This window comes from Morone saxatilis, unplaced genomic scaffold (assembly GCF_004916995.1).
Source record: "Morone saxatilis isolate NCDOM2014 unplaced genomic scaffold, NCSU_SB_2.0 Contig18, whole genome shotgun sequence".
NCBI classification, from domain to species: domain Eukaryota; kingdom Metazoa; phylum Chordata; class Actinopteri; family Moronidae; genus Morone; species Morone saxatilis.
In genome coordinates, this window is record NW_023339740.1 from 4,689,887 (window position 1) to 4,704,482 (window position 14,596).

Here is a 14,596-nt window from a genome sequence, read left to right on the forward strand (position 1 = left end):
GTCTCATAATCCATAAATAAAATAAATCAATTAAAATCTTGGTCAAACCAAGTCCAAACAACCACCTGTAAATGGTCAGTTTTTAGAATCTCAAACATTGGTAGTATAATTTTGCTGCCTCATCAGCTCACTTAAGTACCACCATCTAATTGCCCCATCAGTCTAATTGCAGTGAAAACTACTCTAGACATTATCCAAATAAATTATGCCCTTAATGAGACACATCCTCTGGACAAACACTGTCTTATAGGGTTACAACAAAAGCAGCTTTGTTGTCTAATTAAATCTCAACCAAAAAAGGCTAGAAATGCAAGCAGAAAAAGCCCTGTAGGTCATAGATATTACATTCACTACTCTCCAGCAACATCTGGCACCACCAATCAATATTTCTTAAGTGAAATTAGTAGAGTATTGACAAAATCCATTACTTTTTTTTCATTAGTTGAAAATGTTCTGTAAGCATTCAACAGTGGTGGAAATTCAGAAACTACATAACTAACTAAATATGAACTAAGTCACTCTAAAAGCAGACACAGCATCTGTTCATACAGATTACAATATTTGATAATTAGTGCCTATTATTTTGCACTTGCTATATTACTCAAATTAGAAACCAAAATGAAACATAACTGACTGTCTGGGCACTGTAGCAGCTTTGTGCAGTACACTTGTTGGCGTTGTGCCCAACCTCTGCAATTCAAATTAATTCACTAAAACATGATTTGAGAGGCAATCAAGCTTAAATTATATAAAATAGAATATATGTAAGAAAGAAAAACACTCAGTGGTTTTACTTATTTTGGAGAAGTTTGTCATTATGAGAATGTGAATAAATATCTACCCACATGTTGTCAGATTGACCTGGTCCACCCAGCTGCAAAAATAGTGCTTAAAAATGTAAGTCCTACAGTGAGGTCATTTAATACATGTGTTTATACATTAGACTTATATTGTTGATGATTTTTTATATTGGAGCAAAATGTGTAGTTAGTTACCCCCTGTTTAGCATGAATTTTCATGCAAACTGCTCTGTCTGGCTCCCAAACACCACGGTGCTTCAAACCCCTGTCTTACAACAATGATGGCAATGACCTTAAAGCTTCTCAGCAGAGGTCAGGCCACCTGGGTATACCCTACCTTGTAAGATATCTGGGGTTTAGGAGAGAATGTTATTTTTATCTAGGTTTTCCACAGTCAAATCCCCAGAGAGTGTTTGTTGTAGAGGATAGTGATGTATGATGTTCACACTTTATTTTATTTATTTCTTTTTTTTAATAGCAGCTCTCAGACAGCCTTGGTATTGAGTCTGGGACTGGGACAGCTGCCAACAGACCTCTTCATCCCCTAGATTAGCCTGTGAAAAATCTGCCGCTCCGACTCATGCAGTATTTTAATGTCAGAATATTTCCACGTTGTCCCCATCGGCGGCTGTATTCAAATGAACGCCAGTTTATTGTACTGTCAGTCATTCAGGGATTAATGTCTACTCCTTGTTTTAATATTCCTTGTAGCACTATTATTTCAACTTTTATTTTTCATACCTCATATGCGATGATCTTCTCAGTGCTGGACCCAGAAGGAAGTGGTTCCCAGTTCACCTCAATTTCAGAGGCTGACACAGTGCGGGCCCATACTCTTGATGGCGCCTCAGACGGCTCTAAATACAATAGATCACAAATTATGCAATTCAGAGTGAAAAGACGTTTTTCTTGAATGAACATAATCAACTTTATTTCTCACCTTCATCTGCAGAAAACACAGTGATGACGCGGCTGAATCGCCCCTCTCCCACGCTGTTGTAGACTCCCACTTTCACTTCAAACTGGGACAGAGGTGCGATACTGTCGTTCCTGTAAATATATCTCGATGCGTCAGGTGATGCCAGCACTGTCTGGATCCAGGTGCTGCTGCCAAGTGGGCGGAAAGCCACGACATAGCCAAAGTCCTCTCCGCTCTGCTGTTCCTCTGGAACCGGCTGAGATAAGGACAGAAAGTTACGCCTTTGACCCAAACAACTGTGAGCAGAAATGTAATTAGGGAGCTGTAAAAAAAAAAGTAGAAATAGTGTTTTATGTCTAGAAAACTATTGAGCAAATACAGCATCTTTCTGTTCTGTGGAGCACATCTGAAAAATGTAAAGTTGTCACCTGATTCTAGATTTACACATGGAATTTACACTAGCTCCCTATCTCCTTTTTGATTTACACAACAGAGGCTGTCGGTGGGCAGCAAATCAGAAAAAGCTCTGCTTTTAATTAAAAGCCATTCCGCTGAAGCCTGGCCACTGCAGACACAGTAACTCTGCCAGAAGTCCATTCTCGTCAAAAGATTCAAAGAACGCTCCGTCACAATGAGTACCCGCTCAGAAATGCCCATGATCCTCTTACCTCCCACATGATGACAAGTTCTCCTCGAGCTCCTCCACCACCACTCACACTGACTGGTGCAACCTTGGGAACTAAACAGGCACAAAGGAAACTTAATCATCCTTTGGTTTGGACCGTTATGTCTCAGGCAGGTGCAGAGGATTCTATTAAACCACACAGCTTAGAATGAGGTGATCACAGCCACTCTTTAGAGCTTCTTATTTACACAAAAAGGGTTCATCACACAGCAGAGGAATTAGGTTTTTGTTGACAGTGGCATTACCAGTCATGTACGGTGCTGTTATTAGCTGAGCACCGTATGTCAGCCCCATGTGTGAGGCACGGTGGGAAGCCTGTTCCCTTGTGATTCAACCAGCGGGATGGAATTACTCAGCTAACCTGCTCAAAATAGACACTTTCATGTGTTTGCCTCATGGCATTTGCGGGTAAGTAATTTTTTCCATTGATGCGACTATTAATTAATCATGGCTCAAGTTCCAAAGTGCTGACACACACAAGCTTAGTGTTGAGTGTTTAATATGTATTTCAATTTCCACGTATTTAGCATGTGACTGAGTAATCAAAGTATTGGCATGAAAAGCGAACAACAGATTTGAAATGAGTAACATCACAGGGAGCACTGAAGGAAACAGTTAAATTACATTTGCCAAGTGGGAATGATTAATCTGTTATGAAGAGAAGCAACAAATTGAGAGGATACCTGCTGCTTTGGTTCGAATCTGTTTTGATGGCGTGCTGGGTTCTCCAACGCCAACACTGTTGATTGCCACCACCCTGAATTCATAATCCACCCAGGGGTTCAAATCTTTCACCGTTGCATGCATCATCTGTCCAGGCACAGAATCAGGAACTAGGATTAAAGAATTTAGAATTGAGATGTGTTTTGTTTTTTTGTTTTTTATGTTTTACTGAGGCACATTTCACATTTTGTCTTTGTCAACAAATAATAATGAAACAGTTCAAAACCAGTGAAGTACATCAAAATGAAATGGTGACATTTGTTAATCTTTTAATACTATTCCAATCACAGCATGTTCAGGGAGTAAGCGGTCCAGCAGCTCTACACGCTCTGCAATGATTGTGGATACTGCACAGCAATGGCTGCATCTCACAATGCAATTTTGAACATAAATGCAATTAATAAATGAAATTAATAAGCTGTCAGATGAGGTCGTTTCAGTTAAACATGGCTGACATTACTGAGCTAAATATCGGCCTGTAATCGGCTTGTTATGTTTTAAATCAGCCTCTTTCAGATAAAAGTGTAATCTTAAATAAAGCGGGGTTGAGGTTACGGAGGGATGAAATTAATTTATGTCTGAGGAAAAACAGGCATTTCACTTAATCAGCCTCTAATGATTATTTCTGCCAAATATTCTGGGAAGTAGTATGGAGGATAAGGACTCTGAATAGAAGGCTGATGTCTTTATACTGACGTTATTTAACCAAGTGAGTTCAAAATAATCAGAATTCTATCTGAGAAAAAAAGGATTGAGGAAGACTGATAAAGGCAGCTTTAGTAAGTGGATTGCATTAGTGCATTTGAAAAACGTGAGAAAACGTGTTATTCAGTTCTTGCTTAAAGTCTTTTACCTATGACTGTCAGGTACTGTGTTATTTCTGTGATTTCTGGTCCTAACTGCTGCTAGTGTAGCAAATGGCGAGCCAAATAAACATCAACACATTTTAAAATATGACTTTTTTTTACTTGTGTGCAGTAAAGTTAGTTGGTTAATCTATTTTCAAAGGTTTGGTCGTGGCAGACACACACATTGTAGCTGTTTGAGCAAGAGGTTGATGAAGCTTGAGAAATTACAGCACTACATGCCCAAAATATGTTGGTATATATCTTGGTCACAATCCTTTAAAATAGCTTACATTAAAACTACATTTAAAAGGGCATTCATTCCTCAAATTTGAAGATGAAGATCAGTTTACCTGTCACAAAAACTACTCTGTGGTTTAAAGCAGTGGTATAATGTCCTCTGTGGCTCTGAAGGGAACTGGAGACTGTCTGTCTTAGATTGTCGTTATGTACTTGGGGTATCGTTTAAATGGCAGGGAGAGCCTAACAAAAGATTATTTGTGGTTGCATTGTGGGAAATTTAGGACCCAGTGTCTGTGTAGCTTGACCCATATAGTTACTATCTTAACCTCTACTGCTTTAGTTTTGATTATTCCTTTTCAATCTGTCTCTTATAAGCCCCCAAACCTAATGAAACTGCAATGCTAAATTGCTAGAGTACCCCTTTAAGGGAGTTTGTGTGTAGAAAAATGAATACAAGCTTGATGTATGTTATTGGATATTTTCAAAACTCTCAAATATCTGGATTGGCCCTGTAAAATCCAGAATGGGTTAGACTGAACATGCTGCACAGGGTTCTGTTTCCTTGTTGAGCTGCATCATGATTTCTATTTGTCAACTACAGAATGAAAAAAAAAAAAAGACAATGGGATCCTCATCAGTTTTCTTTCTAGCTCATTTCTTGTTCTTGTCAATGCATCTGAGAAAGAGCCTCCCAAATGCCCACTCACTGACTCACACACAATAATGTAATTCCTCAGTATTGACTTAAATGCACTGAGAATAAGTGTTTGATGTTGGTGCACCTGTTACCTGTTCTCACAGTCTGCCAGCCTATGGAGAAGGGGGTCCTGGCCTGTACCATGTACATGGTTACAGGGCTGTGGTTATCAGGTCCAGAGCCCCAGGCCAGTTGCACAGTGGTATCAGTAATATCCGTCACCACCAGGCCCTCCGGGGCACCAGGAGGTCCTACGACATGTGGAAACAAGGACAGACACCTGCATCAGCCTCTCAGATCTCACCACAGGTGTTAAGTGATTCATAACCAGCTAACTCAATTCAGAGCTAGTGGAGCTATAATTGGATCTATTGGGAGTGCCGGTCTAATCAATACACTGAATAGTACAGTTCACCAGGAACTCCAGTTAGAACATATACTGAGTCAGTTTACTTGAGGACTGTGGGTTTTTTCTTGTGCTAATACATTATTACTTTGCAGGTCATCATCAATCATCAAGTGAAAGGAACATTTAGAAAGCTCCAGAACCTGGTTGCCCAAACTACCTACCCAAGATGAGAAAATCATTATTTAACAATAACCAGGGAGACCAGTAAAGGAGAGGGATTAAGAAAAACAAGGCAGGATTTTGAATTGGGATCTCATTGAAATTAGAGAAAGCAGCAACATGAGATCAAACAAACAGGCTGGGACTTGGAAAACTGACATAAGATTTTGTGCTAAACCCACAAATCTGCGAAAGTAGCACTGAGCCCTCAGCGGGACTACCTGCTGCTGGAAGAAGATCACTTGGTATCAACATTGCTTGGTTTCAGATTACACATACAGAAACATGCAATCTACAGCTGTACCATCTGACGTTGCCTGCAGACTCTTGATGCCATGCTTTGCAAATCTGAATCACCCAGACAACAGAATTATTTTCCTACTTGGTGAGGCCGGTGTATAGTGGAGCATAATAATAAATCACCACACAACTCCAATTTATATTCCATGACCCTTTTGGAGCATACTGTTGTTCACTGCATCTGTATGAATGAAAACAGCAGCTGTCCTTGTACCCACTTTCAGGGCTTGGCTTGGAGATCACGACACAAATCAAAATATTCTATCAGCCATTAAAATCATACAAGCTGTGCTGAGAAGATGATCATGACACTAAACCATCTGATGAGTAAAGTGTGAAAGCATGTTCAGCAGCATCAAGATACACATTTGGTGGCGCTAATTCTCAAGTCAGGTGCCACTGAAACATTAAAGAATAAGAGGACACAGCAAGATGATGTGATTAAAAGAACTCCAGTCAAACCTCAAACAGCAGAAAACCATGTTAAAAACATGATGTGTTGTTTGTGCTATTTTTCTATGCTTTTGCTCCACTGAAGAGATGCTTAATGCAAATACTGATTTATTCACTAAGTCTGTTTCCATTGCACTTTCTTGTATTTTGATTTTATCAATACACCGAATTTCCAACTCAGACAAGCATTAAAAACTTTTTTGTGATATTGACTGTTTTATTTGGTTTACACCGTTTCCACTCAGGTTTTTTTATGCTCAAATTGAAGAGATGGCGGCACCACGATTAAACAGAAATGACAGCCATAATAACTACTACTTTAAAAAGTAATAGGTATAACCTTTTTGAGTAAGGATCACATAATACTCAGTAAAGTAGAAACCAAAGTAGCTGCAATTCCAAAATGATTGTTATCAAAAGTTACGGGGTACTCTTGAATCTTGAATTAAATGAATCACTTATGCTTAGCACATCCACACTCAAATATGTGTATGATGTAACTGAAGATACCTAACTTTAATCATCAAATATATTCCTCCACAGAATACATGGTGCTGAATTTGTCAAAAACTTACTTTAGAAAGTGTCTTTCTTCTTGTATGAAACTAGTCTCTGATCTTTTTGGATATCCCTGAAGCTTTCTGGCTTAAAGTTAAGTTTAACGATAGAGCTCAAGGGTTAAAGGTGCCATATGTGAGAATTGGCCACTTATCGAATTCATACCCCGAACAAATAGGGGCCAGCATATCACCAGAGTAATTGCCAACTTGTGCTAAATGTAGCTGATGTTAGCTAGTTAGCCCAATTAGTTGTGCAGCTAGCAGTCCTATTGGCTGTATATACTATATGTCTATGAGCTGACTCTGCCTGGACTGGGAGCTCAGAGCCCTGGGGGAGTGTTGGTGTTTACACCACTTGCACAGGAGCTTTGGACCGCCGGGAGGAAGAGGTTTTCTGGCCCAGGGCAGGAGGGACCCAGCGGGGAAGGCTGGCGGGGAGCAGCCAGAGCAAGAGCTGAGAGAGTGGACACCAAAAGCAGGGTCAGCAGCCTCCCAGTGAACACTGCTCTAAACACAGCCTCCAGGAGTGATGGAGGCCAGTTTGACGACAGGGAATACAGTACCGGTGATTTACAGCGGCTATAACCTGGACTCTGGGGACAACAAAGACATGGCGGGTTGAGGCAGGGACAGGAGATGCATGAAGAGGGAGATGAGCGAGAGGAAGGTCAGACTTTAGTTACTCAGAGGCCTGAGCGGGGGTTACACCAGGGTCAGTGTCACTGACGTCAGACTGGATGCTACAGTGACTCACTATGGCCCCTGGAGGTACAGAGTGGCATTAGGGGCAGGATAGGTTAAAGCCATCTGGTTAGCATGCTAACCACAGTAAATATCTCTGTAACACAAAACACAGATGTCTGATAAAAACTGATATTTTATTCAAAATGTGTTGATAATTTTAGTTTATTTGTTAATGTTCTTACATAGCACACCTTTAAAAACAGAACAGGAACACCAACTTTCATGGTGTCAATCTGAAAGTCTATTAAAGCTGCTTCTCTCTAAATCTCTGAAAACTGTCATCTTGGTGACACAGCTCTTATCTGACAGCAGAGAGATATGTGTGTCATAATCTTAAGAAACACACACACATTCGGCAAAAAAAAGAAAAAAGAAATTGAAAACCTCCATAGAGACTGCAACAAAATGACAAGCACTGTAAGAAAAGAGGAAGAGGCATACCTCTGACAATTAAGTCTGCTGCTGCTGAAACAGTGTCAACTTCAGTGTGTACCATACACACATACTTCCCAGAATGCTTTAGCTGAATGTTCCTCACCATCAGGTCACCTGCAAATCCCTAATGACAAAGACACATTCGTATAAAAGCCTCGGAGAGGGAGAAAAACACCAATGTAGCAAAGTCAAAATAAAAAAAAAAGAAGTATGGAAAATCCTTGAAACACATTAAATTTCTTTCTCAGTCATATGCAGTAAATCCTCCATAAAAGAATCGTGGAAGAATTCACCACAGGACTGCTAGGGAAAAAAATGACATGACAGTCTAGCAAAACAAATTAATTCAGTTTTACATTGTAAGGAAGGCTACACAAAAATGACTTGTTCTGAAACAGCTTTTTCTTTGAATCAGTGTTTGTTGTGTTTATTTACCCTTACAGCTCAGATGAATGGTTCTAGTAAGAATTTTCAAAACTGCCTTCTGCACTTTACTGTTGTGTACTCACACACACACACACACACATAAGTTTTTCTCAGCAAAATACAGCGATTCAGAAATCAATCCCTTTGAGTAAAAAGCAAAGGCAAGTTAAACAGCTGTTGTGATTATGTTCACAGTGGAAATGTCAGTGCTGTACAGCGACTTCAGTGGGCCTGGTGTGCTCAACCAGAGGGAGCATAAATCTTCTGATTACAAAAATTTAGGCTCCTTTGTTCAGAGAGAAATTGATTGATTTGCTCATACAGTGAAATCACCTCTGGGCTAAAGAAATGTCATCCCTGTTTACAGGTTTTCCCCTCAGACACAACACACAGTAACATCTGCTGGTATCTCTGAATTCCGTGTATACGGTTTCTGACACATGGGCTCAAAGGCAAAACCCACCCAAAAGCAAGAATTCCCCTGGTACTTTAATGTTCTCATTCAATCAGTTTGATCTATACTTAAAGAACTAGTTTGACACTGTGAGAAATACAGTATATTCGATTAAAAGATGGATACCACTCTCATGTGCATTATGCAGCTCGATCCAGGAGACAGTTACCCTAAAGACTGGAGGCAATTAAAATAATTGCTTTCCAGCACCTTAAGCTCACTAATTAAAGAAATTATCATTTATATATATCACCTATATATGTCCATTAAATATGAAATTAGAGCCAGCAGCAGCACCTTAGCTTAGCATAAAGACATGGGAAAAAGCCTAGCCTGGCTGTATGCAACCTCCAAGGCTTACTAATGAACACATTATATCTTGTTTGTTTAAAGCTGTAGCAGGTCATGTTCAGAAAAAACAGCTTTTTGTCATATTTGCTGAAACTTTCATTATATCCTGACAGTAGTACATGAGACAGTTAATCTGTGAAAAAATCAGGTTCCTCTGGCTTCTAGTGCTCCTAATGGCATTTACAAGAATCCACCAGGCCTGAACAAAAACAACTAATCAGAGCAGAGAAAGGTAGAAAGACACTTTGGGTTGGTGGCTTGAAGATCAATGATTGTTAAGTCTGATTTCCAGCACTGATATTGGACAATCTGTGAAAGAGACTCAGGAATCAACTATCTTCCTCTTGAGATCCTGCTGGTTGCTGGACAAAACCCTCCCCCCACACACTTATTTACTTTTTATGCTTCACTTTTTTGTATGGATTAAACCATTTATAATACGATATTAGTGGGTTTTAGAGGTGCCAGTAGTATTCTGGTTATTATTTGTGCTAAACTATGCTAACAGGCTGCTAGCTTTAGCATCATAATTAACGATCACACATAAGAGTGGCATCCATCTTCTCATCTCTCAAGTCTCCATGGAAAACTAAGAAGCATATTTCTTAAAATGTTGAATTATTCCTTTAACATGTTGTACCTTGTTTGTTTGTTAAATCTTTAAGCAAACAGTTATGTAAAAACAACAGTTTGTGGATTTATGGGGAGTTAGGTGCTTTAACTTTTTCTGATCAGACAACAGCCAGGTGCAAGGACTTTTCTAGTTTATCCTAACACACTTCCACAGGTAAACTTGCACTGTGGGGTTTCTATGTACATGGAAAACAATAAGTGGGGATACTTTGACACATGTAAATTCCCCCTTAAACCATTACCCCCTAAACTGTCACTTTTCACTTTTTGTGCTTATCAAACACAAAGGGATATTATGTGTTATATGAGCTTCAGAGGTTTTGGTTAACATAATTTTGAACTTTGGAGAAAGCCAGGTTAGACGTTTCCCCCTGCTTTAATTTTTTATGCTAAGCTAGGCTAATTGCCTCCTAGCTCTAGCCCAATACTCAATGCCCAGACATGATAGTGGTATTAATCTTCCTTATTATTATATATTATATATAACTATTCCTTTAAGAATATGTACATCACTGCTAGACTACAAGGAAGACAGTCTATATCATGCCATAAGTAAGTTCCACAATCCCTGAATGGCTGCAGTGGATGTATTTACAAAGCCTGTTGCCATTAAATGAGTGTATTTTGAATCCGGGTTTTAATAAGGAATTAGTTGGGTGATAAGCATTCAGGGAAATTCAATACACACTGAAACTGAAACGATTTTTTGATATGAATATCACAGGTTATCAGACATAAAGTGGCAGAAAAACACAGCTCTCTGGAACTTCAACATCGGCTCCAGTTTACAGAGGTCAAATCCTTGGCACTGATTTCCTTTGCCTGAAATCACCAAGTGTTCACCCACATTATACATACCCCTCCAATCATCTCAAAGTGCTCCTGCCCGCTGAAATCAATGGCTTTCCCATTGAAAAACCACTTGAAGATGGGACTCAGGGACGAATCACTGGACACCTCGCATGGCAACACAAGGCTCTGTCCCACGGTGGCGTCCAAACTCAAGGGTGGAACTATAATCCTGGTAGGCTCTACAGCATTATAGGAGGAAAAAAAGGAGAACATAATTTGTTACTGTATGTAACACTGTATCTATATAAAATCCAGCCAAATGAAGAAGGTAATAAAGCTTAATTTGCCCAGAATAGTGAGACAGATTCTGCTCTATCAGTGTAATTAAGTAACCTTAAATAACTTCACTTAGGAAGCGAATGCCTCCCATAACTCAGTAATGAATAATTAAACAAACTGCAATCACAATGTCAACTAAGAAGGGAAAAAAAGAGCCCTCTCTCTATAATCATCACTATTTAAAAACCCAAATCTGAAAATGCTACAGCAGCTCTTTTTAAATTAAATGTTGGTGACAAAATATTCCTCACTCACAGTCGTAGATGGCGGTGGTTTGCCCCACTCCGCTACATGAACAATAACTCACAACTGACAAAACCATGGATGACTTATATGTCTGTCAAACCGGCGGGAACATAAAACGGCTATATATTTCATTATCAATTTCATGCTTGAGCTAGTATTTTTTCCCTTTAACAAAAGTTTAAACCCATGGCTTAAAAGGTACAGTAGTGAAAATCTGTGGAAAAGAAAGAAAATACCTTTCACCACCAGCGTTCCTGTGCTGCTGGATGTTCCAAAATGGTTTCTGGCTACACAGGTGTACCTGCCTCCATCAGATTTAGAGATGTTGGTGATACGTAGAGTCCCATCCTCCATGATAGTCTGTCTGAAGAGAGGGACAAAACTGAAACCATCATAAGTTCACATCTTTCATTTGATTATTATTCATCATTTGAATATAAATTATAAATTAGTTAAAAGTGATGATACAAATTTAATTAACTACTTCCTGGCTGAAATATGGTGTCATCTCTGAAGCCATTTGGACTTTTTTTCCCATGTATTTCACTTTGAATGAAAGCTTCAGAATTTTCAAAATTTCAAAAGACTATTTACACGCATCAGAAGATAACAATTATCTTAGCTGAAGCAGAACAGATTTGCTGTAGGGTCAGCATAGTATTGACAGCACAGTAGCTTAAATGCACATATTAATTGGATACACAACAGGCCACCAGGGCCGGGCAGGATGGCGATAGGAAGAGGAGAGCAGGACTGGAGAGAGGCAATTTGAATGGGATCTGTACCTGAAGCCTTATCGCGCTACAACACGTGGCGATAGTATCAACATGCTATAAGCCATTTCTGAAAACTAATAACGTGGACACATGCATACAGAAGCATTGCACTGGTCTCATGGGGGAAATACAGTGGGAGTCTGATGAGAGTGCTTGAAAGAAACACGACTATAAAAACAATTACACAGAGGAATGTTGACCCCATTGTTGTCTGAATGAAACAGCTTGTGACTTACTTACTTTCAGGAACTATATTTCCCTTTGATATATATCTATATATATCTATATATAGATATATAGATATATATATATAAAGACATACTATATATATTTTCTGTTCTTCTATGAATGTATATTCTATTGTGTGTAGCATTAAGCGAGTGTAAACTTTAATTTTGTTACACAAGCTTGTGTTGCATAATGATAAATACATTTCCTTCATTTCTTGATTCCTGTATGTTTTGCTCTGTCCTTTACAGTACTTGTTTACTCAATTCTATCATACATTTATTGCAAATACAAACCAGAAAACCTTTTCTTCTGCCCTGAGTAGCGTTTGCAGATGTTACTTTTAGGCTGCAAATAGCCACAACTAGGGGTCCACCAATATGGTCAATGCTAACATTTAGAAAGCAGGGAGGCCAATGTCTAATGCAGATATCAAAACAAAAAAAAAGTAATGTATGATTCTATTATTCCATGTACATTACAATCTAATATACATGGTTATCTTAGCCAGTAACATGTTGTGACTGGTATTTAAGGGAGAGTGGGGTACTGTGTGTCAGAAGCATTCAACTGCATTGTTCTCTACAATATAACATAATACAGTATATATTTAACGCCAGCCAGTAACGGTTTTAGATTAGATTTGATGTCATCTAAGATGGGAGAAACATGTTACCATTCAGGGACATTTACAAACTCAACTCGAAGTTTTGCCGACCTATAATCTTTTGTTTAGAGAATTTACTTTTCTACTTTAGAAAAACTCAATCATTTGAATTTTAGAAATGAAAAAATTCTGTATTGAAAAAAATTTCCAGATTGAGCTATGAACCCAATTTTTTTTATTTATAAATAAAATTTATAATTTTTTATTAATGTAAATGTTTTTCACTTTCACAGCAATTTAAGTTACCAAAAAAAGATTAAAGTTTTTCTAAAGAAGAAAAGTAAATCACCATTAATTATTATTAGTTTATTTAAAAACTTGTGCATAAATAAAACGTGCATAAAAGTTTAAATGTTGTAGAGTTCCACCGCTTGTCAATGTCATGCTTGACTCAGACAGTCAATCAAATCGATCAAGAGGCGGGCTCTACTACCACTTCCTTCCTGTTTCAAAGCCATTTCATGTTCCAGTAAATAGGTTAGCGAGCTAGTTAGCTGTTTGATTGTGAGAGAGCTACAGAGCAGGGTAAACCAAAATAACCTCGGTTATCCACCTCTTTGTGTGAAAAGCCAGGGTTTACTCATCTAGAGCTTGACGTCTGCTTGAATCCACTATTTTTTTCCCAGTAAACATATTTGATTATTCTTTCTGCTCCAAAGGCGCAACAGCGTTTTTTTCCCTGACACTCTTTGCCAAGTCGTTTTTGAAGTGGTCCTTCCTGTAGCGACGTGTCTCTGTGTGATCGGCCCCTAAGAGAGGACAGCCTGTGTGTAGCCTGACAGGTAATAACTGAAGGCGTCTCAGAAGAGTGTATCAACAATTGTATCAATTCAGATCTTCCTTCCTCTGGCCTAGCAGGACAATAAGATACTGCTCAGAGAGACTTCAGTAAGAAAATCCACCTGAAACAATAAAAGTGAGGGGACAAACACAGGATTTTAAAAAGTGACATGATCCCCACATCCTCAGTGGAAATTACACCTTTGTTTGTAATACCTCACCTTCTAGCCTCCAACAGTTATTTTGGCGCTTTGGCCCTACACATACAAGTCGGAAAGCATGTAAACATATGCATAAATGAGGCAGATAATGCTCTTCTGTTGTGACCTTTGGATTCAGTAAATCAAACAGAAATGCTGTGAGCAGCCAGCTCAAAAATCAAACAATTTCACATTGGCTCCCAAGAATAAATATGTATTCACTCGAGCCGAGCTGAGACCCAGAGAGCATGTCTGACACAGGGTGCTTTGTGCTGATTTATTGACAAAAATATCAAACGCTGAGTGATGGAGGCGCACTGAGAACATGACCTGAGGGGCAATGAGCTGCAAAACAAATAGAAACGTAAAGAACTATCTGCTTTGTAGACAAACTCCGTTCCATGCTGTGAATTTCTATTCTTTCCCAAATGCGCTGCCTGGGTAATGCCTGGGTAATTTTTTTCCCTTTTCTCATGGCCAACCCATGGAAAACATGATAACTAATCAATCCCGCTGGTCACATGTTGAGCCAGTGAGTTACGGAAAGTCTATGGAAATATGGCTGTACATATCGATCTGAGCCAGAGCCCAAAAGAGAATGAGAGAGGTAGAAACAGCAGGAGAGCAGCTACACACTTTATGCTTCATCTGACACATATCCACCATGCAAATGAACACTACAAAATTAGATTCAGCATATGCCACGGTGCGAAGGAAGTGCATAACTCACTC

The 14,596-nt window shown here is 39.0% G+C and overlaps 1 protein-coding gene across 1 annotated transcript in view; it reads right to left on the bottom strand.

Moving 5' to 3' along the window:
- Positions 1–14,596, bottom strand: part of LOC118328396 (contactin-4) — a 40,947-nt gene that overhangs the window by 8,688 nt on the left and 17,663 nt on the right. The window contains exons 11-18 of the mRNA XM_035662120.1: positions 11,450–11,577; positions 10,695–10,867; positions 7,979–8,096; positions 5,005–5,163; positions 3,088–3,237; positions 2,388–2,458; positions 1,741–1,975; positions 1,542–1,657 (exon numbers count right to left, since the gene is read on the bottom strand). Coding sequence (XP_035518013.1) covers positions 1,542–1,657; positions 1,741–1,975; positions 2,388–2,458; positions 3,088–3,237; positions 5,005–5,163; positions 7,979–8,096; positions 10,695–10,867; positions 11,450–11,577 — 1,150 coding nt within the window. The remainder of the gene's footprint in view (positions 1–1,541; positions 1,658–1,740; positions 1,976–2,387; positions 2,459–3,087; positions 3,238–5,004; positions 5,164–7,978; positions 8,097–10,694; positions 10,868–11,449; positions 11,578–14,596) is intronic.